The following is a 25,216-nucleotide window of genomic DNA, read 5'->3' as shown; positions in this document are numbered from 1 at the left end:
TGATGGTAAAGAAACATTGGCTTCTCTAGTTTATAGATATATATATTTAGTAAATACTGCACTATAAAACAACAACAACAACACATGACAACATAGGGTCTCGATGGTATCATCAACATAAATCAAAAATACACTTATTAAAAAAGCATAGATTTGATGATCTTGTTTAATTTCTTTTTATTAATTTATTTTGAATATATTTTATAAACTATATGTACGCAGTTACTGCAGATGATATCGAGTCTATCTCTGAAACTTGAAAAACAGCATTATTCCTTCGTTTTCCATTTTCTATTTTTTTTACAGTGATATTTTGAATATGAATTTGATTCTGAATAATTAAGTATACGGAGTGTTTTCATCCTTAATTACATCCTTCTGTGTTGGTATCGTTTCAAGAGAGATTGAAGGTGGTGTTAAGGCTGGGGATGATTGTTGTTGCTGTTGTTGCTGCTGATGTTGTTGCAGATTGGCATTGCCATTTATTGTCGAGGCGTTAGATTGTTGAGGATGATTTTGTAATTTTAAAGCTTCAATTTCAGCAGCAGTTAAGAATCTTCCACCTTTCCCTCTTGGCCGGCTCATTGCATGTTTATGTCTTGACTCATGTAGGTAAGGTTTCCTTTCCTTTGATATTCTTAATATTTCTTCTAATCTTGCCCTTGCGTATCTTCTTTTCAAGATTCTATGGTATTGTTTGGCATTAACATAAAAGGGCTGGTCATTAGTTGTTGCAGAACCATCAATGTTATTAGCAGTAGCTTCATTGATAGTGTTATTGTTGTAATTGTTTTCATTTTCATTTTCATTTTCATTTTCGTTATTCTTCAGATTTGTAGAAGCCAAGTTCACATCTTTCAATTGTCCATCGGCGGACACTGCTTCATTTTGGTTAGATTGTTGGTCGCGATATGGTTTATTTGAAGATACAATGTTTTCAGCGTCATTATTATTATCATTCTCATTCAATAGACTAGTAGAAACAGATGTTAAGGCAATCAATTTATCCACCAGTTGTTGCTGCTGCTGCTGCTGCTGCTGTTGTTGTTGTTGAGCTGTAGTATTATTTGCTTGTACTGCATTATCCTCCTTAGACAGTTGCTGTTGCAGTTGCGATTGCTGTTGTTGTTGTTGTTGCAGTCGTTGCTGTATTTGTCCCTCATCTGAAAAGGAACTGCTATTCTTCAATTCATTCAAACGGTTATATAGGAATAATTCTGACGAGGTTCTTTCCAAAGTCGGTACTGTATCGACTGGTGAATTTGATGAAGTAAGGTTACTTCTTCTATCATCCATGATAGTGGATCTATCCGTCTCTATAAGTCTAGTTTGGAAAGATGGAGTTGGAATTGGAGTTGGAGTTCTAGAGAGACTAGTCAATATTCTGGGAATTACGTCGGATTCTAATGGGTGGAAATTTTCTTCGTCATCTCCTCTTTCATCATTATTTTGAGTTTTCATATTTGCAGCATTTAACTTCTTAACACGGTAAAAAGAAAGTCAAGGTAATAATTAATTCAATTAAATACTAACGTCAAGAATTCAATATCCGAGACGTGGAGCCATAGTTACATAGCGCAAGAATATTGATATCTTATCCGTATCTAGATAATATATTCCTCCGTTACGCTTATTTATTACTTTCCGGGGAAGAAACCTTTATTTTTAAAAGTATTTTGAATATTTTAAAATATCAAAGGGAGGGTAACCTTATATTCACAGACACAACTTTAACGTCACATATAATCTTTCATAATATCAATTAGTGTATCCTTTTGGCTACCTTTGGATTTCTCCAGAGCGGTATTAATATCTTAGTACTCAATTGAGTGTGTATATAATAAAGTGGTCTGACTGACTTTATTTACCTTCTGAAATGTATGCTTGTTGTTTCTGTACCTTCTTCAATTTCCTCCCGTTGTGTAAGAATATACAGAACTGTGTTAAATCAATGTCTTTTATCAGCTTTTATGTACCTCTGTATAAGAATCTCTTTAAACTGTTTTCTATCGTAAAACTCCAGCTATGTTTCTTAAAGAACTCAAAAGTTCGTACTCTCGGCGGTTGCTTAGGGTTCAAGTTGTTATTGTGATAATCTAGATTTTAAACTAAAGTCCTAATAAGTTATACAAACCTCCTACAAGAACAATAACTAGAAACTAAACCTTTCTTAAATTGAGTCCCGAAAGATCTGGAAAAGTGAAAATGGTTCGTTCAACAGATTGTATTGCCATATGTAAGAATAAATCAAAATAGGTTTGATTTGCTTTTATTATGAACGAATATTTATTTATTATTGTTATATATAATGTTACATTGTTTATTTTATATTTACATGGAGTTTTGGCTCTTTTTATTTGCCCAGAAAATTAACTTGGGATTCAAACTGGTTTATTTTTCCTATTTTGTGCCAATTTGTACAATTCAAAGATTGCAGCTGGTGTTACTCCTTGAATTCTTCTTGCTTGTCCAATGGTAGTTGGTTTGATTTTATTAAGTAATAATTTACATTCTGATGATAAACTTGCAATTGGATTGTAATCAATATCAATTGGTAAAAACATATTTTCATCTGCTTGGAATGCTCTAACATATTGTTTTTGTTTTATTAAATATGGTTCATATTTTGCCTCGACATTAATCTTAGATAATACTTGTTTTGGAATCTCAGATACGTTTAAATTCAATTCAGGAACGTAATAAATCATTTTTTCCAGTGACATACCATCTTTACGGAACAATTCCCATGCTGATTTATTTGTGGCCGATTGTGATATATTCATTGTGTTATTAAATTTTGTTTCCCATTGATTGGAATTTAAAGAGAAAGTTTTCAATTTGTTAATTATTTTTTCAAAGATATCCTTGTCTGAATTATATTTCCTCCATCGTTCAGGACTTATAACACCTAATTTATAACCTAATTCTGTTAATCTTGAATCAGCATTATCCGATCTTACACTAATTCTAAATTCTGATCTTGAAGTAAACATTCTATATGGTTCCTCTACACCTTTTGTTATTAAATCATCAATTAATACACCAATGTATGAATTTGATCTATTTAGTACCAGTGCGCGTGTTAGAGTAGTTCCATCATTCTTCAAAGATAAACCTGCATTAATTCCTGCAATAATTCCTTGAGCACAAGCTTCTTCATATCCTGTGGTACCATTGATTTGACCAGCCATATAAAGACCCGAGATTAATTTAGTTTCTAAAGTATTTTGTAATTGAGTCGGATCCACATAATCATACTCTACACCGTATGCGAATTGAATAATTTCTACATTTTCCAAACCGGGGACCATTCTTAACATTTTCAATTGAATATCTTTGGGCATTGAATTTGATATCCCATTGGGATATATTACATTTGAAGTTAAACCTTCTGGTTCTAACCAAATCCTATGAGATTCTTTTTCTGGGAATCTAATAATTTTGGCTTCAATTGAGGGACAATATCTTGGACCTTTTACAGTTTCTTTAATATGAATACTTTTATCTAAATTTTGACGTAAATATTCGTGTAATTCATTTGTAGTTCTTGTTCCATAGCAAAGAATTTGTTTACTATTTGCTATGGGGACAATTTCATTCATAAAACTCATTGGATATGGTGGATCATCACCAAATTGTTTTTCTAAATTTTTGAAATTTATCGATTTTGCATCTAGTCTTGCAGGTGTACCAGTTTTCAACCTACCTAATTTGAAACCAAATTGTGATAAAGTTTTACTTATCCCATATGTTGGATCTTCACCAATTCTACCTGCGGGGAAAGTTTCCATTCCTACATGAATTTCAGCATTTAAGAAAGTCCCCGTAGTGATGACCACTTTCTCAGCTTTCAATATAGATTCATCTTCAAGAATAACACCTCTAACGATTGGTACAGAAGAAGAAAAAGAAGAGGAAGAAGAAGTGGTAGATTGTTGTTCCACGATAATATCTTTAACTTTCCCCTGTAATAAATTTAAATTTGGATAATTTTTTAATAAATTTTGCATTTCTTTCAAATAAATATCTCTATCAATTTGAACTCTCGGCCCCCAAACTGCAGCACCTTTACTTCTATTCAATATTTTGAATTGAATACCTGCCAAATCTGTCACTTTAGCGGCCACACCATCCAACGCATCAACTTCTCTTAACAAAGTACCTTTCCCTATACCACCCATTGATGGATTGCAAGAACAAGTACCAATTTTATCTAAGAATGGAGTAATTAATGTAGTTTGTATACCAGTTCTTGCGGATCCTGTGGCAGCTTCACAACCGGCATGACCACCACCAATGACAACAACACCATGGGATGGTGAGTTATCTAGTTTTAATTTTAATTCATGATTCAAGTGTATTTGTCTTTTCACGTTTCGTAGTGTGAGGCCATTTCCTTTATTTGTTGTCAATCGAGTTAAAGCTACTCTTGTAGTTGTTAACAGGAAGGTAGCCCCCTTAGTGGAAGCATTTAAGAGGGATGACATACTTGGATGCTACTTGGAGTTAGTTGCTGTTTATTGTTGTCACCAGATGCATACTGTGTACATATATAGAGAAGTGGAAGTAATCGGTGGAGTGACTGACGCTATATGTCCTTTATTCTAAGATTAGTTACTGAAAAGCAGTGTATAATCTCAAGTATCTGTGAAATAAGCGATTTTTTAAATTTTTCAAAATGGAGACGGCGCGAGATTCATTTGTCCGCTCTTATCATGTGTTGGAGGGATAGAAGGCTGGCCACGGCTAACGGAAGAGAGTCAACAACAGAATGGAAAACAGAATCAAAAATCAAAATCAGACTGGCAGCAGGAGAAGTCAAAGTTTTGTTTTGAAAAAAAATAAAAAAAAAAAAAAAGGTTAGAAGACCGAGTTGAAAGATGAAGGAAGGGCAAACAACCTGACTCTATTACTACTACTATGCACTGCTATGCAATCTCGAATAATAATAATGACGATACATATATTATCTAAGATGAAGCGAATAAACTGAAGTCAATTATATGAAGTCAGCGCAATGTTCATGTTCAGGATATTACCTACTCGCAATGACTGATTCTATCTTAGATTATATCTCTCTGTATTCAATATATTTAAGCAAATTAAGTTATTCGTTGATTTCATTCTTGCTTACCTTTTTTCTTGTTTTCTTCATAGCATCGAGAGTCATCAAATACAAAACAAACAGATCATCATCATCATCATCATCATCATCATCATCATCATTGAAAAGAGATAAAGAGAAGATGTCAGAACAATCGTTAAACTTACTAGTTCTAGGGAATGGTGGTAGAGAACATGCCCTAGTTTGGAAGCTTGCTCAATCAAAAACAGTAAACAAAATATACGTTGCTCCAGGTAATGGTGGTACAAATTCATCTAACGACGATGAAAGGATCATAAACTTACCAGATTTATCACCAATACCATTGAACTTCACCAAATTACAAGATTTCGCTGCAAAAAATAACATCGATTTAGTCATTCCTGGTCCTGAACAACCATTAGTAGATGGTATCACTGATATCTTCAATAAAATTGGTATCCCTATCTTTGGTCCATCTTCAAATGCATCTCAATTAGAAGGTTCTAAAATCTTTTCCAAAAAATTTATGAAAAATCATAATATTCCAACTGCTAACTATAATGAATTCAACAACGCAGAATCTGCAATCACTTATATAAATTCACAACTAGATAAACAAGATCAAAAAATTGTTATTAAAGCAGATGGTATTGCAGCAGGTAAAGGTGTCATCTTACCCACCACAAAAGAAGAAGCATTACAAGCAATCCACTCAATAATGATAGATAAACAATTCGGTACCGCTGGTAATAAATTAATCATTGAAGAATTCTTAGAAGGTCAAGAAATTTCAATATTAACTATTTCTGATGGATACTCTTATTTCAATTTACCACCTGCTCAAGATCATAAACGTATATTGGATGGTGATTTAGGATTAAATACCGGTGGTATGGGTTGTTATGCTCCTGCCCCTGTCGCAACAAAGAAACTTTTACAAAAAATTGATAACGAGATTATTAAACCAACTATTGATGGATTGAGAAAGGATCGTTTACCATTCGTTGGAGTATTATTTACTGGAATTATATTGACTTCAATGGGTCCAAAAGTATTGGAATATAATGTTAGATTTGGAGATCCCGAAACTCAAACTGTTTTACCTTTATTGTCAGATGAAACTGATTTGGCTCAAGTGTTCTTGGCTGCCGCTCAACATAGATTAGATTCTGTACCAATTGGAATTCAAAATAATAAATTTGCAACCACGGTGGTTATGGCAGCTGGTGGATATCCGGAAACTTATAATAAAGGTGATAAGATCACAATTAATACAGAACTTTTACCAAGGGATACTTATATTTTCCATGCCGGTACAACAATACATAATGGTGAATTAGTCACTAACGGTGGTAGAGTCATTGCTGTATCTTCAGTAGCAAATTCATTAAGAGAAGCTGTCGATACTGCTTATGAAGGGATAAAATGTATTGATTTTAAAGATAAATATTATAGAAATGATATTGCTCATCGTGCTTTCCAAACACAGATCACGTCAAAAGAACAACAAACAACAAGTATAACGTATGAAGATTCTGGGGTTTCCGTTGATAAGGGGAATTTATTAGTTCAAAAGATAAAAAATAAAGTGAAATCAACAAGAAGGCCAGGTGCTGATTCAGATATTGGTGGCTTTGGTGGTCTTTTCGATTTGAAAGCAGCAGGTTATAAATTAGATGATACTTTGTTAGTCGCTGCTACAGATGGTGTAGGTACTAAATTATTGATTGCACAAGAAACAAATATTCATGATACCGTAGGAATTGATTTAGTTGCCATGAATGTTAACGATCTAGTGGTACAAGGTGCTGAACCATTAATCTTTTTAGATTATTTCGCTACAGGGAAATTAGATCTTCAAATAGCATCAGATTTCGTCTCTGGTGTCGCAGATGGTTGTATACAAAGTGGTTGTGCCTTAGTTGGTGGTGAAACTTCTGAAATGCCAGGAATGTACCCAGTGGGTCATTATGATACTAATGGTACTGCTGTAGGTGCTGTTAATAAAAGTGACATTCTACCAAAGGTAAATGAAATGGAAGCTGGTGATATATTATTAGGTCTCGCTTCTGATGGTGTTCATTCTAATGGGTTTTCATTGGTGAGGAAAATTATAGAACATAGTGGGTTGAATTGGGATGCAGAATGTCCATGGGATCCATCAATGACATTAGGTAATGCTATCCTTGTACCAACAAGAATATATGTTAAACAATTATTACCATCAATTAGAGAAAAATTATTACTTGGGTTAGCACATATTACAGGAGGTGGGTTAGTTGAAAATATTCCTCGTGCATTACCTTCGCATTTACAAGCTATTGTGGACATGTCTACATGGGATGTTCCATCAGTATTCCGTTGGTTCGGTAAGACTGGTAATGTTCCAATAAATGACATTTTAAAGACTTTAAATATGGGTATTGGTATGGTCTTGATTGTGAAACCGCAAAATATTACCAGAGTGAAACAATTATTAGAAGAAGCTAATGAAACTGTATATCAAATTGGGGAATTGAAGACGAAAGCATCATCCAATGAACCAGGTTGTATTATTCAAAACGCTACTAGTTTGTATTGATAAATAAACGAAAATAAAATAGAGAAAAAAGCGTACACTTATAATAAATTGTTCACCATATCGTATTACCACTTGGCAACGTAATATTATATAGTATTGTGACCCTTTGTATCCATCAATTGTTTGTAATTGTAATTGTAATTGTAATTGTAATTTGGTTCTTTAAGAAGAAGCTTACCCGGGGTAAACACCTTTAAATAGTCTAAAGAAGAACATGTAGATATTATATATATTATATATTTGAAATACTAACACTATCAACGACTTAAAGGACAGGTCTAGTGGCAAGCATCCCTTGCGCTTTCCTCAATTGTGCGTTACTATACACCTGTTCCAAGGTCTGGTATTTTAAATTTGTGATTCATATTTACTTCGCTATTATACTCTAGAAATCGAGATATTTCAGGAAAAAAACAATGGAACAAGAGGTCCTTTTATCACAAGAATTTCAAAAAGTTCTTCTTGCTTCAGAACCCAAGAAGAAGTCAATTAGTAGTAGTATCTCTTCGACTCAAGATGAACACGGGAAATCAAATATTACCAATGGAGTTGATTTTGGCACTCAAGATGATGCATTTGAATTAGATCCTCAATCTTTTGATAAATGGGTCCCCTTTTTAAGAAATGCTGTTGAAAATGATCAATTAAATGCTATCATACAAGAATTAGATACGTCCATTGATGATAATTTTCAAGGTTTAGAATTACAACTTTTACAAGATTCACAAATAAATGATAAATTAGAATCATCAGTGAATGAAATATCAAATATTCAAAATACAATCGATTCATCCTTATCTAAAGGTATGGCAGAATTACAAGAACAATTATCTCAGACTACAAACGATTTGATTGTAAAGAAACAAATTTTCGTCAATAATAAAAAGACATCAATGAAAATTTCAGAGGCTATTATATTAATTACTAAAGTTATAAGGATATTAAGTCTTTCCAGTAAATGTCAAGAATTAATCGTTGAGGGGAATTTTTTCAAAGCTTTACAGAACTTAGATAATCTAGAAAAATTATATCTTCAAGAATTTAGAAATTACAATTTCCAATTTTTGAAAGAAATTTATGAATCTATCCCATATTTGAAATCCGTCACAAAGGATGAATGTCTTAATCTAATAAGAAATTCATTAAATTCAAATCTAGGTAAAAATTTAACTACTGTAGGTGAAAAATTTATTACAACTTATCAATCTGATTTATTAATTGATTGGATGGAAAAGAAAAAATCAATGAATTTGGAAAGCTTTAAGTTTAATTCACCCGTTGAAATTTCAATGAGAGATCAAACCATTTTACAAACTTTAAATCTAGATAATTTTTTCCATATTGAAGAATTTTATGATTCCATTATGATTTTTCAAAGCTTAAACGAATTAGACTATTTATTTACTGAATTTTCTAAAGAATATGAATTTAGAAAATCCAAGATTATTTATCCATTATTATGGAAAAGAACATCAAACTCTAAGACAAATGTCATCCCGGGCGATATATCCACTGATACTTTTACCAAACAAATGAATATGACATTTTTAAAGGAATATTTGTGGAAAATTTTAGGTTTTCTATTATATGATATTAATTTACATAAATCAACTGATTTTGTCCTAGTAGATAATAATTATAATGCAACTAATGATTTTTGGGATGGATTAATGTCACGTCTTTTACCATATATAAGGCATTTCATAAGAACTGGATTGACCACTGATAAAGATTGGATTGAGTTTAAAGATTTCCTTTGCATATACGTGGCAATTTTAGAAAATTATAAGTTAAATATCGAACCATTATATTCCATTCTAATATTATTATTTGAAAGTTATTGTGATATCTCGATAAAGGCATTTGATGATGAATTTGAAATATTATTAAATGATGATGATTTTATGCCACTAACCATTAATGATAAATCATTATTTGAAAAGGTGGCTCAAATTTGTTGGATGAAAGATGATGAAAATATTAAACCAACGATTGACAATGAAAATACAGGTGAATTTATGGTTACGTTACCATTTTCACCTCTTTACCCAATGACATGTACTTTAACTAAGAAAACATATTCTAAATTATCCTCATTTGTTACCATCTTTTATCGACATCAATTGCATACATTAAATAAATTGATGGTTAAGACTATTGATAGAATATTCACTGATGTGGTTAACAAGAAAATCCGTTCCAAACTGGAAAGTACATCAAGAGAAGAGATTGCACAAATTTTAATTAATTTAGATTATTTTATCATTGCTGCCAAATCATTTAGTAAATTTATGACGAGGGATAACCTTATGCAAAATCCAGACATTGAAATTAAATTATCATCAATTAAAAATTATTCAGAAAGTAGGAAACTCGCTGAAACTAAATTGATTAATTTAATTGATTCAAAAGTTTCTGATATTATGGAAACAGTTGATTTAGATTGGACATCAAATACAATACGACAAGATCCAGATATTTCCATTGTCGATTTAGCACAATTTCTTGAAATGATGTTTGCTTCCACTTTAGTCAATTTACCTTATAGTGTTCAAATATTATTAATTTTCCGTGAATTTGATTCATTAACGAAACGATTTTTAGATATATTATTACATGATACCCCCGATCTTATTACAAAGATAAGTATATTAAATTTTGAAGTGGATATAAAATATCTAGAAGGTATTATCCCGAAAATTTTCCCTAATCATGATGGAAGCGGGAATATGGATTTCGTTGAAACGTCGAGCAATTTCCCAACTCCAATGACGCCAATGTCACCTACATTTAACCATAGCAGTGAAAAGCATTCACCTGAATTAATTGAAAATAATGTTAAATCATTAGAAGAAACATTTATTGAATTGAAACAGTACATTGATCTTTTAAAATCAGATAATTTGGCTGAATATATGATGGATCCAGAAGTTAGAAATAGGAAATATCCCCGTGTTAAGTTTGATAATGCAAATTTATTGATACATAAGATTGAGAAGTCACAAAACTTGTTGGATTCAGCAAATACTGATGATCAAGCTGATGATAACAGTAGTGTGTTTACAAGAGATTTTATTGGTAATAATTCTAGCTCTAGTAAAATTGCCAAATTCTTCAACAGACGATAAGGAAAAAAAAAGAAAAATGGAAGGGGGATGACTATATATAGATATAGACATTATATAAACATGTGAATGAATAAAAAGCAATACAGTAATCTACTCCTATCATGAAATAAATGTCTTCATTCAGTCCTTTTTTGAAGATTCTAGGTACCTCTTTTTTTTTTTATTAATTTTTTCTTCTAATTCATATAAAATTTCCAAATACATAAAGTTGACGATAAGCATCTAAAGGAAGAGATCAAGAACAACTCAACTTTTTACAAACTGTAGAAATAAAGAGTATAGTGTTTAATTCTGAATTTTGGTTAGAGCCATCCCCCCAAGAAATAATGTCTAAAGAAAAAAGATCTCACGATGGTGGGAATAATAATAATAATAATGATAGAAATAAAAAAAGAAAATTCAAAGTGTCATCTGGCTTTTTAGACCCTGGTACTTCTGGTATTTATGCAACATGTGCTAGAAGAAAGGAACGTCAGGCTGCCCAAGAACTAGGTCTATTATTTGAAGAAAAATTGGAAGAAATCTATAAAGATGAATTAGCTGAATTAGATGCAGCTGACGATAATACTGAAGAAGGCGATAACAATGATGATAAGAAGAAAGGGGAACAAGAATTGTCCATTGAAGATCAAATTAAGCAAGAGTTATCTGAACTAAAGGACCATGATAAGAAAACTACTCTCACAGGTGAGAAAAAGAAAGACCCTTTACAATTCATTGATTTAGACTGTGAATGTGTGATATTCTGTAAGACAAGGAAACCTATTGTTCCCGAGGAATTCCTTCATAAGATTATTGAAAGTTTAGCTGACCCAACAAATATGGAGAAGAGAACTAGATATGTTCAAAAATTGACACCAATAACGTATTCTTGTAGTGGTTCTATGGATCAATTGATCAAGTTGGCTCAACGTGTCTTGGCGCCTCATTTTCATAATGCAGATAATCCAACTGAATATAAATTTGCCGTAGAAGTTAGTAGACGGAACTTTAATTCCATTCCAAAGATGGATATTATAAAGCAAGTTGTCATAGAGGCTACTAAAGGTGGCGAATTGGGTCATAAAGTTGATTTAAAAAACTATGATAAGTTAATCTTAATAGAATGTTTCAAAAATAACATTGGTATGTCTGTAGTTGATGGTGATTACTCGAAGAAGTATAGAAAATATAATGTGCAACAAATATATGAAGCTAAATTCAACGATAATCATGAAGAAGATGCCAATGAGGAAGTTAGAACTTAAAATATCATTATTTTGTGTATAATAGTTATATGAAAGGTAAAGTAACGTTATTGAATAGTTATCAGGACGACGATAAGAGAGATTATTATAAGAGCATGTTTTTTGTTAAAATACAAATGACTTGATGTTCTTGTTATAGTCGACATGCTTCTCCCAGCTCAGCCAATCACTCTTCGTATTTGGGATAAGTCCCATGGAGTTTAATTTTCTTAGCCCAATATACATCAATGCACCTTGAAACAAAATATATAAGATCATAGCACTATTCACTTGACTTTGTATTTCCTTATTACCTAAAACGGGCTTAAAGGCTGACCTAATGCCCAAGATAGCCTTAATAGGCCCCGATAATAACATTAACGCAGCCATTATTGGGATAATTTGAAGAGATGTACCTGACATATATGACATTATCATATTCATTGGGATTGATTTAGCTGGAGCCATAGCTATTTGCATAGCTTTACTAGCCAACAAGCTGTTGATTTCTGTAGTTCTCTTTTCATCAGTGCCAGTATTCGTTTCCTTCTTCTGTGATTTTTCGATAACTTTAAACCCTGGAGGAGATGGTAATGATTTTATCACTGAATCATCAATGATTGTTGAAGTAGCAGCTTCTGTACAAAGGCGTACAGCCCAATCATAAGGTTCGCATGCCATTTTTACACACAGTAGTTTCTCTCGATTATTATTCCTGTTCCCTTCAATCTATCAAGCTCATAAAAATAAGTTTTGTTTCATAAATGATTATTATCAAATTAATCTTATTTATTAATATCACGTTTCGTTTTCGCGAGTATATTATATAAAAGAAGGAACAAGAAGAAGATTTCCAAACAATCCAAAACAGACAACAAGATAATGAACAAAGAGCATTATGACATAGAGTTGGTGTTATTCTACGCGTGAACGCCTATTGACGCCTTAAGTGATATATGCACCCTTTAATGGTCATGATCAACTTGATCAGCACAGCGAATTTAATTGAACTCGTATCACCAGGATCAATCATGTGATGAATATACCAACCAGACAGAAGATTCACGTCACACCATTATATCATTCAAATTTACTGAAGAGCTCTGCTGTTAGTATCTAACTAGAAACTGCTAACACAATTTCTATTAAAACACGCCAGCGATCAATTACTGTTTGTGTAGATTTCGAACTTCACGACAGAAAGTATGGAAAGTTTCTTTAGAAATAAGGAATTTGCCCAAGTAAAACTTTGTCTTGTAATTGATTGGCGTTATAGTGAGCTAACACCATTACACCATTCAGAAACATAATCGATGATATTTGGCAAAGTTAAAGTAGAAGGTTTGTAGCTAGCACGATGATGCTTTGATTATCTTCAATCAAAAAAGGTCAAGCTTGGAATGAAGAATAACAATTTACTAAAATGTTTTGGATGTAGTGAAATCGGTTGTAAGAAGGCCGATTGCTCCGAGGAACATCACACAACCCTTCTAAGAAAAACTGTTAATAAACAATAACTTGACGTTGGTTCCATGTCTGGACGTTGATTCCATATCAAGGTATTGTTTATTACTATTTTTCTTAAAAGAGTTGTTTTGACGTTCCTTGGGACAATCAGTCTTCTTATGACAGCTTTCACCGCATCCAAAACACTTCATCAATTTGTTATTCTTTATTCCAACCTTGACCCCTTATGCCCTTTGAAATACTTATCACCACCGGTTGACCTCTTCAACGTCATCTCTCTACTTTTCCAATGCTCAACAATTTGAGTCATGGTCTGGGTGTGATTCATTCTTAACGCTCTGATTTGGTCAGCCAAGGCTTCATCCTCACGCCCTGACTTGGCACACATTTACACTCCGAGCACTATCCTCTTTAAGGATGCCTCAAGTTGCGAGGAAACATGTCTAGTAGTTCCGTAGCCTTCGATGGTTCAAGTCTCAAAAACAAGAATAATCTTGTAATTGACATCAGGGCTCTGTTTGAGCGCGTTCAACCTTACCATCAATGGAAGATGAATGAGATAAAATTACACCGTGAGTTATACTATACTCTTGAAGTAATGACCGAAAGTTACGGGACAAGCCAGTGTCCCCTTGTGAGACAAAAAACCATTCCATATCGTTGAAAATTTATTCTTTAATTCATTATTGGAATACCCACAAAAATGATGAATAAAAAATGATCGATGATAATCAACAGAACTGAACTCAGCACTAATGCGCTTGAAGGGTCTAGGAGCAAGATATAAAGCCATATTTGCCGCATTGTTCCAGCAAGTTTAGCCTTGTAGGCATGACAGATTTGTATTGCTTAAATAATTTAACAACTGGCTTCAGCCAGTATTGAACAAATTAATTATGCTTCCAGGAGCCGTTTTGATTACTACTGTCCTGATTTGCCTAGCATTGAAGTGATCACAGATAGAATGGTCACCAAAAATGATTTTATTTGGACTCGATTTATGAAAGTAATAGATGCCAGTAGAAGGATGTTAGATTATCACCCAAGACTTTGAATTCACCGCTTGTTTGTTAACAACAAATAAATTTTCTCGTTTCCTTAATAAATATTCGGAGATAATGAAAGGAGAATCTAATTAATCCCTTAATAGGATAGTTGGTAATTTGGCGAAACGAGAGCCAAGCTTGAAAATATAAGAATGCCGATAGTAATTGGACGTGCATTGAATGCTCGTATTTATTGAATATAAAGAAGATTCAAGTGCAACAACTATGGATAGTACATAAGACGTCGCCTTCGAAACAGCATGAAGTTTCATATGTGGTATCTTAGGAATTGAAGTCAATCCCTATCAAATGCTGGTGACCTTGGAGCAATATTAGTACAATCGTAGGTTCCGTTAATCTCAGCCATCTTAGAATTTGGAAGATTTTGTCACTGAAACTGTTGATCTGTCCCCTTTCCTACAATTTCTGGCTTCGGAGTTCTGTCCATACAAAATGTGGTTCGTTAATAACTATTTATTTTTCAAAAGAGTTTATACTATGGTATTATTATTAACGAATAAATGAACCGAATAAGTCTAAGGGACTGATTATAAACGAATATTAAAAATTATCATTAGTATCACATCAAGTGGATTGACTTGTCATTCTATTGCGATACTCATCTATATATAAATGATAGTTGACTTTACTATCAGGAATATCTGATAAAATAAATGCCATATCATTTTTATCAATTTTTCTTTTGATAGAGTCTGGTTCTATACGCAACCAATAAACTAGCCATATGATAAATTGGACTAACAACATTCCATATAAAACCCATATAGCTATTGATGTATATTTATGTTCTATTAACATCTTCATAGTTTGTGTGCTGATGTTTAGATATCTCTTGGTTTTAGGTATTTCTGTTGTATCTTCGTGAGTACCATCATTTTCCAAATTCTTAGAAATACAATCAACTGAAATGTTTTCTTCATCAACTTTAAAGTCTTCGATCGGTATAATGTCAGAATTTACCATATTATCGCTTTTTGGGCTTCCTTGGAACCAATTTTTAATTTTAGTCAACATATTGAGTATGATATCACTCTGATCGACTGATAAAGTTAAATTCGAATATTACCTTTGGGAGGCTATATTATCTATTAATTGCTATAACTTCATTGAGTATTTTCTATTATGGGCTTCCACTTTTTATATTAATTTTTTTCAGCATTATTATTTTAGGGGAGATCGCCCATACATATACCATTTTATGCCCTATAGTATTAAATACATAGTATATGAAAAATAATGTACCAAACATACAGTCCATACAGTTCATATATATTATTCTGTACAAAAATATCTATATAATTGAATTGGTTAGTACGGTGCTTTTCATTAAATATGCATTTTTTATTTATAGTTGGTCATTCAAAGGTCGTTAAAGTAGGGGCGAATATTTTCTTGGTATTCGTTTCACGGTATATATATAATCGTGTGTAATAGGGACGTCGTTAAATATTCATTTATTTTATTTTTTCAGTTAGACGCTGTTGTATTAGACATAGAAGCACCCTCGTCATGACATCTTTCTATCAACATATCTCTTAGTTTTGAATGTAAATCGAACTCTGTAGATAAGATTAATTGTTCTTCAAGAGTTTCAATATTTGGACTTGATTCGTCGTTTGTCTTTGTCTCTGAAGAGAAAACTTCTGTATTCAATCTTTCATCTTTTTCATTTAGTGCCTCAGGGAAATGTGGTACGATGTTGCCATTACCATCGTCAATAAATGAACCACCACCAAGGATTTTAGAATACATAATCCTCGTATCATTAAGAACTTCATCGATGTAAAAAATCCAATCCTCCTCTTGTAATACAGCTTGAATATCTGGTGATATTAGTTCAACTTTGTAAAGTTTTGAAAACTTGACAATCTCTTCTGCTACTAAGACTAGATGACCCATAAACCCCAAGTTGGTATTCCATTTCTCATAAAATTTAAATGAATCGTGATACCCACGTAAAATAAAATCTCTGGTGATTTTAAAATTAGTTGATGCCAGTTTCGTAGACCCATTTTTTCGGTCCACGAATTGTGCAGTTTTTCCCAGATTAAATAAAGAATATATTAAAAAGGAATTATAAGAGAAATCCATTCTACCATTGAACAATTGTTGTATAATATCAAAAACCACATTATGCCAAAAGTTATTCCAGGGGTATTCAAGAAATAAGTTGATTATCTTGGGAATTATTTGAAGATCATAAAGTTTAATCTTGAACAAGTCACCTCCTGTTGGGTTATTTCGTAGTTTATCATTCTGGTTATGATTAATATATGGAATGTCAAACGTTTCGTCAATTTCCTCGCTATCTTCCACGTCGGTCTCATCTAATTCGTCTATTACGTCTTGATCAGTACTATCATCAAATGCAACACTGTCATCTGAAACATTCTCGATCATTTCTGCTTCATTAGTGGGGATACTATCAATTGTGTGAATTAAATTGGAACTTGAATTTGATTTCCTATCTTCATTCTCATGCTTGTTGCTTGTTCTAGCTGGATTCTTCGTGCCAATGACTAAGTCCTGTAATGCATTTTGTAACTTATGTGGTAATTGAGATCTAACACGAGCTCTCTTATTTGCAATTCTTTCAGCTCTTTTCGAGTTCATTAATCCCATATTAGAGCAATGTAATAATTCAGCAATCAATTCCACGATTTTAATTCTTTCAAACCCCAATGGCTTATAAGATTGGTTTAATTGATTTATTTTCAAATTATTTAAAGAATCTGATTCAATATCTATGACTATTTGGAAAATATCAGCTAATCTGTTTGAAAATTTCTTCAAGAGATAACCGAGATAAATTGGATCTCTATTTGATGGGAAGTTATTCTTTATTGAAGTATTCAGTAAATTAATTTCGTCGTAATCTGAATTATTTTTCCTAATTAATTCTATTACTATAGTAATGGTGTTATTTAATGCAGCACCACGTTCATTAATGATCAAGTCTAATAATTGATCTACAATTTCCGGACATGACAACATTCTTGTGAGGCAGTTCGGTCCAATGGACATATCATCTAATGGAACGTTAGCTGAAATTGCTATGATGGCTTTAACGAAATCACAAGCACAAGCTTGAATACCAGAATCATATTTCTCATTATCTAGAAATTTCAGACATTTTTGAATCAATTTTTGATCATCTAACAATTCAAGTATTCCCGTGGGGGATTCCAATTTATCTGTGGAAAGTATCTTTAGGAAGAAATCTAACATTAAAGGTATTTCTATATGATTTAAGAAATCATCTGCTAATGTTTTTTTGGAACGAATAAAATTAAGATATTGATCTTGTCTTGTTAATAATAAATTTTCATTGATTTTTAAATAAATTGGTAATAAGGGATATCTTTCATTTTCAAAATTTGGATTTTCAAGAATTGACCAGATTTGATTTAGATAATCTTTATTCTTAATTAAAGATTCTGTTATTAACCATGTATCCATGGAAAGTATTTCAGATATAATATTTGCTCTTTCTATTAAAGTTGTTTCTTTACTTTCAGCTTCTAACTGTTGTACTATTAAATTCGGATTACGAGTGGAATTATCGTCATGCTCTTTAAGTAGGAAATATGACGAGGAGGAGGAGGAGGAGGAGGATGATGACGGTCTCGTGCTTTCTGTAGGACCTGTTGTTCCTAGTCCATTTATGCAACTTAATAATTCATCGATAAGATATTTTATATTCTTGACAAGTTTGTTTGAGAATTTGTCAAAATAAAATCCAAAACATATAAAATCTAACAATGCGGCATTTTGTCTATTTAATTCGTTCAATAATGTAGGTTCTTCTAAGATCCTCTCTAAAAATGAATTGTCCAGGTCATATATGCTTAAGTTTTCTTGTAAGTTATCAGGTATAGTAGATTTTGAATCTTGCCTTCTTTTTCTTTTCCTATTAATTTCTTTAGGTTCGTTAGTATAGCTTTCTCGGTCCTCGTCCTCATCGTGTTCATGTTCATCTTCCTCTGTTTCTGTTTCTGTACCAGAATTTGGATCTTCCCCTTCTTTTCGTTCTTCTTTCTTGCCATCATCGGTGCTTTGAATGGCAGTATCATGGACATTATCATCAATATAATTGTTTTCTTTTCGAACTATAATACGATCTAGAGCATTGCCAGTATCGAGAGTATTTTGATTATTTTCCTCGAGCAGATTCAGTTTTTTCAAATCATCCATCAAAGTGAAATATTCATCCAATATTTTATTAATATTGGCATCTTCAGTTGATTGTGAAAACGGCCAAAAGGACATGTCACTTTTGTCTTTAAAAGTTTTTGAATGATGGAAGAGCTGTTACGTCAAATCAAATCAGATCAAATCAAATCAGGTCAGTTATTTTCCAGGATTTTCTTTGGGTTCAGCGTAAACAATGGTACAGTCTTTAATTGAGCAGCGAAAGAATTTTCAAGAATCAGGATTCTCGAGCAATAGCACAGCTTCTCTCTTTGTAAGCAGAGATATTTTCTCGAGTACCATATCAAAGAACTCTCGAGGTGAATAAATATACTAAATTGGCTATTTATGCACATATCCCTAAAGATATTTGAAGGTTTTGAAGATTTTGAAGATTTGAAGATTTGAAGATTTGAAGATTCCCACCCTAGGGTTGTTGCTTACACTCAAAACTATTTGACCTAACAGAAACATTTATTTAACCCTAGGGTCTGTTTATATTTTCCTAGGGCTACATATCTTAACCATTCCTAACCCTAATTATATGTTTAATGAAGCCCTTGTTATTTCCTTTTTAGGAAATCGGAAGGGAAAAGGGCAAAGGACTAAGGGAAAAAGGAAGGGAAGGGGGGGATCTGTCAATTAAGTTAACACGGTAGCAAGATGATTAAGTTTAGTACTTATACTTATAACAATCACTTCTGTGAATTGAAAATCTATATATAGAGTATTCCTCATACGTCACTTGATTACCCATTGATCCCAACGAAAGTATCAAGACCAGCAAAGGAGAATAAATCAAAAAGAAAATAATGAGGTGCTGTGTGACTAAGTACATTGTTACCTTAATTACAATAGTTGTATCCCTACATTATTACTGTCAAGTTAATGATTGTAGTGGAAATTTACAACAAGTTTGTCATTATACTACTCCAAAGGTATGGGATTCAATTTTATCTTCTAAAGTCCCAGCTTATAATGAATACGTTTCTCCAGGACTTTTACAGGTGAAGGAAAAATATAGTACCTATATTCAACCTCATTTATCTCCTTATTGTTCCATTGTTCATGAAAAAGTTATTACTCCATCAATTGCATGTTCCAAGAAAACTTTTGCAAAGATAAAGTTTTCTCCTTTCAGAGAATGCCTTTCCAAACATGGTTCTACCGTTCAAAAGAAAGTTAACCTTTATTATAACATTTACATTCAACCATACTACGTTAAATTTGTTCAGCCATACACCAATAAACTATGTCCATTTGTGGCCCCAGTTTGCCACCAGGTTAAAAACCAATTTGATACCTTCAAACAAATGGTAGGTGCTCAATATTCAACTTTGCAAGGAAAGATTGCTGATAAAGTCTCTTCAATTTCTTCTTCTGTTTCTGCTTCCGTATCAACTTCTGTCACTACAGCAACAACCACCGCTACATCCACAGTGACGGACTCTATTGTTGAAGAAAGAGATTACAATGAAGATGAAGAAGAGATTGATACTGACACTGAAACTTCCACCGTCATCAAGACAGTAACAGTTGACACTGAAGAACCAATCGCCACAGCGACCCCCGCAGATGTTTCCTCTTCTGATGTGGACATTAACGAACAAGCGGCATTACAAGCTGATTTTGAAAATTGGTCCAACACAATCTCTAACAAGATTGAATCAATCACCAAACTATTTGACAAAGATGTGAACAAATTCATGAAGAAAACTTTAAATGAAAAGAAGGATATGTTCAGTGATAAAATTGGGAACTTGAATTCAGAAACTGAAGCCATCTTTGCCAAATTGAACAAGGCAATTCAAGATATTAGTTGTATCAAAGGTGAAGACCCTGTCACTGGTGAAATCATTTATTTCAATAAGGATGGAACTACACAAATTGAAAAATATGTGGATCGTCCATTTGTCCGTGAATTATTTGAAGAAGCCCATAACAGTTTGAATGATTTGATTTCTGATATTCAACACGAAGAAGAATCTTTGATTGATCAAATTAATAAGAGAGTTCAATTGATTCGTGAAGAACATCTCGATTTGTATGAAGATTGGGCTGATACTATGATTAATGAATGGTCCAAGAGAATGGCTTATGTTGATGTCGTTGCTGCTCATTTGAACAATGAAGAAAATGGCGACGACGAAGGAGAAGCAAATGATTCTGATGAAAATTGGAAGAAATTCTTATCTGTTAAGAAACAAGCTATTAATTCAAGAGATGAATTGATCACTCATCCTGCAAAAGTGGAACCTTTAGAAAATTTCTTTAACGAAATTCAAGAAACTTTGAAATTATTATCCAAGGATGCTGGTGAATACTTATATATCTTAAGGTCCAAGGCTAATTTGGAATTCCAAGCTCGTGAAGAAGAAGAAGGTAAAAAGGAAGAATCTCAAGTTTCCGATGAAACTGAAGTTGAAGCTGAATCTACGCCAACTGAAGAAGAAGAACAACCTGAAGTTACAGCTGAAACCGAAATCGAAGTCGAAGAAGTTACCGCTACGGAAACTGAAATTGAAACTGCTACGGAAATTGAAACTGAATATGTTGCTGAAGAAACCAATATTCCTGAAGATTCTGCTGTTGAGCAAGATCAAGAAGAATGAATTCCGTTTTCACGTTTAACAAATTCATTTCTAATTTCATTTCTCCACTGTAATCTTGAGTTGCCCCGTTTCTATACTGAGGTATATGTATATTCTAACTAATTCATAAGTTTATAAGTTTATAAGTTTATAAGTTTATTTATCAATTATCAATTATCAATTATCAATTATCAATTATCAATTATCAATTATCAATTATATAATACGTATTATATTTACACCTACGCAGTACTCCGCTAATACTTTAACGCCGTAATGAAAAACATCGCGCGCTGTGAGGATTCAAAAACAGTCAACTACATGCACATTTGGTGGCGATAATAATAAAGGGAGACCACCTTTTGAAAGGATGGAAGATGATCTATCGTCAAGTTCTTTCACTGAAAGAGTTCTTCAATCATTCCTTTTCTTTGAAGAGGTGAAAACAGTCTTATACAAATAGTTGTACGCATCTCTCCTTTGTTAACTCAACTTCTGCAACCTGAAGTTTGAAGAAGGAAAACAACAAATATTACGCACTCACCCCCCTCTTCGTCTCCCATTCAAATGTCGTCGAATTATATGGAAGAAATTGACAAAACTTTTGTCAAACAACTATTCCCTGAATACTTATTACATCAACCAGTTTCCCAGGAATTATGGTATCTATACATCAAGAATAAAAAATTATTTAACAGGATAAATGAACAAAATAAAGACCCTAACAGTGTCGCTTCTGGTACCAGTAACACAAAGCAGAAATACATATGGAATTTAGCTGATGAAAATGCTGATGATAATGATGACACAACAAGAATCAACACAAGTAATGCTCTTACTTCCTCCTTATCATCCTCTCTCTCAGCACGGACTGATAATGTGATTTTACCATTCAACGTCAAAAAGGAAATTTGGCATCGATTAATGGAATTAGGTGTTCTTGGAACCATATCTTTTGAATCCGCTAATGATAATTACTTGATTCAAGTTTATAAATATTTCTACCCAAAACAAATGGATTTGATTCCTACCATATATTCTAGAAATTCAATGAATGCTAATGCTAATGCTAATGGATTTTCATTGAAAAATGGGAATTCATTCAATATGGCTACTGAAAAAAATGGTAATATGAGAAAACCATTCCCTTACAACTCTGATAATGATAATGATAATGATAACGATCTTTGGAATGAAAGTAGTAGGCCAGAATCATCAAGAAGTGTTTCATTATCTGCTGTTAATGACAATGTGTCCAATGATAACGTCGAATCAACAACAATTCAACAAAGTGTTACCAATAGTAATAACGATAGCCATAAGGAAAATGATGATGATAACGATGAAATGGATATTGATGACGAAGATGAAGAAGATGGAGATGCTGATGAGGAAATAATTGGAAGTGAAACTGAAAGTGTTATCAGTAGAAAAACTAATACTTCCCCTATATACCATGACTTCCAGAAAGAAAGAACACCGCAAAACATTTTAAGGAAACAATATGAAAATAAATTTAAATTCAAGTCAAATCATGTCACATCGGATATTTATAACATTATTGGCTATTTCTTACCAAGTCATTGGGCTCCTCCCGCAGCAAGTGGTGTCACCGTATCACGAGATGGTGTAATGAGATTACAATCTGTAACTTTATCTGAGTCGTCAGCATCTAGTACTGCAGGTTTATCGCTGGCAGCAACTCACGAAGTTTATCCAGCTCCCTCATCCACGTCTGCTGCAGCAATAAGAAACAGATTAAATAGTTCACATCCAACATCCTCCACCGCCACCATTACTGGTAAATCAAATAAGAATCAAAGTAACTATACAATGGTTAAGGCCAACACATTTATTCCAACTAATAAGATGAGTATATTTTATTATGAAATTCGAGTTCTTTCAGTGACAAGTTCTCAAAATGCACAAAATTGTAATATTCTACTTGGTTATAATTTCGACTTCAGTGAAAATCATAATGCTAACGTTTTTTCCATAAATGATTCACAACAACAATTTGGTAGACCAACTAGTGCTGGACACGTTATGGATACTTCTTTTAACATGACTACAACCAATAACCTGTTTGCAAGAAATCGTCACAATATCCATAATGAAAGTGATGATAATAATAACAATGGAAATGAAGACTATGAAAACAATGACGACATCGAAGGTGATGATGATGACGATGATAATGATGATGAAGATGATGGAGGAGAAGATGAAGAACATGAAGGAGGAGATCCATCAAGAGGTCAATCATGGAGAAGGACATGTGGTTCCAAAAAGGCAAGTAAAGAAGGATTAGATTTTGGATTTTTCGGATTATCAGGACAAAATGGATCAATTTACTTTGGTCAAAAATTTGAACCTTATTCAATACCATTCTGTAGAGATGATATCATTGGTTGTGGGATTAATTATATTGATAGTACAATATTCTTCACTAAGAATGGTGTTCATTTAGGAACTGCTTTTAGAAATCTACCTGATTTGAATTTTATTCCATCAGTTGCTTTAAAACCAGGTAATTCTGTCAGAACAAATTTCGGATTATATGAAGAGTTTGCATTTGATATTTCTGGTTATCAAGATAAATGGAAAAATAAAAGTTTACAACATATTTTACAACCATTTAATCAAAAAAATACTGAGATGGAAGACGTGGAAGAAGATGAAGATGAAGCTAAAGCTGAAGAACCTGATGAAGAAGAAAACAATAAGACAAAAGATATCGAAAATGGGATCGAAAATAATGAACATAGAAAGAAATCTCTAAGTACATTTTTATTAGGCCCAGATACAAGATATAATAAAGATGGAAGGTTAACGAAGCCCACAGATACAGCAATAAACCATTTGAATGATACAGAGAATGGAGATTTAATTGTTGATACATTGAACGTGATGATAAATGATTACTTAATTCATGAAGGAATGATTGATGTCGCAAAGGCGTTCTTAAAGGATTTACAAGACGATTCCGTTGTTAAGGACTCTGATGGTGGTAACGATAATATAGTAGATTGTGAAACTTTAGAGATCCAAAGAGAAATTATCAGGCATAATGAAAGACAAATTTTGAAAGAAGAGAAAGTAGTTCAAATTAGACAGGAAATTAGACGACTTGTTTATAATGGAGATATTAAGGGATGTGTCACTTGGATTAATTCGGAACTACCTAATCTATTACAAAGTAATATTGAATTATCGTTTGAATTAAAAATTGCCGAATACTTAATTTCATTTATTTCTAATGCACCTGGGATGAATATTGAAGAGACCATCAAAAATGGACAATTATTAACGCAAGAATTTGTCTATAATGAAAATATTCCAGGAGCTCTAAGAGAAAATTTTAAAAGACATTTAGATAACATCTCCTTACTGTTAGCATATGATGATCCTGTTAATGAAGTTACTGGTGATCTTTCTATGTATTTGTCGAAAGAATACCTACAAGATCGTTTATTCCAAGTCATCAATTCTAATGTTTTACAATTCTTGAAGAAGAAAAGTAGTTGTTCTTTGGAAGATATAATGGGGTATACAAGAACCATGCTATCTACCATGAGGAATTACAGGATTGATACCTCTGGTTCCAATGGAAATTGTCGATATTACAGAGCTGTTAATATCGACGAGGATTTCTTGAATATATAATGAGTCACGCTTCAGGGGAAAAGACAAGTTAACATATGATACCATTAATTAATCTCTTGAAAAGGGACTTACTTTTCAAACGTTACAGCAAAATATATAGGCTATATTCTATAATAAAAAAATAACAATATTTAAAAGGTAGTATTTTGTGGTGTACACTACCGAAAGCTTGTAGGAAAATTCATCTCAGTTGATAGAAAAAAGTGGTAACTT

The 25,216-nt window shown here is 32.7% G+C and overlaps 10 protein-coding genes across 10 annotated transcripts; 5 read left to right on the top strand and 5 right to left on the bottom strand.

Moving 5' to 3' along the window:
- Nucleotides 1-339: 339 nt before the first annotated feature.
- HAP2 (transcription activator HAP2) lies at nt 340-1,461 on the bottom strand (the record flags this gene model as incomplete). Its single annotated transcript, XM_003672083.1, has 1 exon — nt 340-1,461. One exon carries the CDS (start codon nt 1,459-1,461, stop codon nt 340-342), a length of 1,122 nt encoding a protein of 373 aa, XP_003672131.1.
- A 920-nt stretch (nt 1,462-2,381) lies between these two features.
- Nucleotides 2,382-4,487, bottom strand: MTO1 (tRNA modification protein MTO1; the record flags this gene model as incomplete). The annotated part of the gene is made up of 1 exon (XM_003672082.1): nt 2,382-4,487. One exon carries the CDS (start codon nt 4,485-4,487, stop codon nt 2,382-2,384), a length of 2,106 nt encoding a protein of 701 aa, XP_003672130.1.
- Nucleotides 4,488-5,003: 516 nt separating this feature from the next.
- ADE57 (bifunctional aminoimidazole ribotide synthase/glycinamide ribotide synthase) lies at nt 5,004-7,667 on the top strand (the record flags this gene model as incomplete). The annotated part of the gene is made up of 1 exon (XM_003672081.1): nt 5,004-7,667. The coding sequence occupies one exon, from the start codon at nt 5,004-5,006 to the stop codon at nt 7,665-7,667; it is 2,664 nt and encodes an 887-aa protein (XP_003672129.1).
- A 416-nt stretch (nt 7,668-8,083) lies between these two features.
- Nucleotides 8,084-10,795, top strand: SEC15 (Rab GTPase-binding exocyst subunit SEC15; the record flags this gene model as incomplete). Its single annotated transcript, XM_003672080.1, has 1 exon — nt 8,084-10,795. The coding sequence occupies one exon, from the start codon at nt 8,084-8,086 to the stop codon at nt 10,793-10,795; it is 2,712 nt and encodes a 903-aa protein (XP_003672128.1).
- Nucleotides 10,796-11,121: 326 nt separating this feature from the next.
- Nucleotides 11,122-12,042, top strand: TAN1 (putative tRNA acetyltransferase; the record flags this gene model as incomplete). The annotated part of the gene is made up of 1 exon (XM_003672079.1): nt 11,122-12,042. The coding sequence occupies one exon, from the start codon at nt 11,122-11,124 to the stop codon at nt 12,040-12,042; it is 921 nt and encodes a 306-aa protein (XP_003672127.1).
- A 105-nt stretch (nt 12,043-12,147) lies between these two features.
- Nucleotides 12,148-12,702, bottom strand: EMC4 (chaperone EMC4; the record flags this gene model as incomplete). Its single annotated transcript, XM_003672078.1, has 1 exon — nt 12,148-12,702. The coding sequence occupies one exon, from the start codon at nt 12,700-12,702 to the stop codon at nt 12,148-12,150; it is 555 nt and encodes a 184-aa protein (XP_003672126.1).
- Nucleotides 12,703-15,119: 2,417 nt separating this feature from the next.
- Nucleotides 15,120-15,569, bottom strand: NDAI0I03140 (uncharacterized protein; the record flags this gene model as incomplete). Its single annotated transcript, XM_003672077.1, has 1 exon — nt 15,120-15,569. One exon carries the CDS (start codon nt 15,567-15,569, stop codon nt 15,120-15,122), a length of 450 nt encoding a protein of 149 aa, XP_003672125.1.
- Nucleotides 15,570-16,022: 453 nt separating this feature from the next.
- On the bottom strand, nt 16,023-18,824 carry SAP4 (Sap4p; the record flags this gene model as incomplete). The annotated part of the gene is made up of 1 exon (XM_003672076.1): nt 16,023-18,824. One exon carries the CDS (start codon nt 18,822-18,824, stop codon nt 16,023-16,025), a length of 2,802 nt encoding a protein of 933 aa, XP_003672124.1.
- Nucleotides 18,825-19,558: 734 nt separating this feature from the next.
- Nucleotides 19,559-21,358, top strand: SHE10 (She10p; the record flags this gene model as incomplete). The annotated part of the gene is made up of 1 exon (XM_003672075.1): nt 19,559-21,358. The coding sequence occupies one exon, from the start codon at nt 19,559-19,561 to the stop codon at nt 21,356-21,358; it is 1,800 nt and encodes a 599-aa protein (XP_003672123.1).
- Nucleotides 21,359-21,904: 546 nt separating this feature from the next.
- VID30 (glucose-induced degradation complex subunit VID30) lies at nt 21,905-25,003 on the top strand (the record flags this gene model as incomplete). The annotated part of the gene is made up of 1 exon (XM_003672074.1): nt 21,905-25,003. One exon carries the CDS (start codon nt 21,905-21,907, stop codon nt 25,001-25,003), a length of 3,099 nt encoding a protein of 1,032 aa, XP_003672122.1.
- Nucleotides 25,004-25,216: the final 213 nt, after the last annotated feature.

This window comes from Naumovozyma dairenensis, chromosome 9 (genome assembly GCF_000227115.2).
Source record: "Naumovozyma dairenensis CBS 421 chromosome 9, complete genome".
NCBI lineage: Eukaryota > Fungi > Ascomycota > Saccharomycetes > Saccharomycetales > Saccharomycetaceae > Naumovozyma > Naumovozyma dairenensis.
Note: the sequence above shows the minus strand (reverse complement) of the source record. Positions and strands in the feature narration are given on the sequence as shown.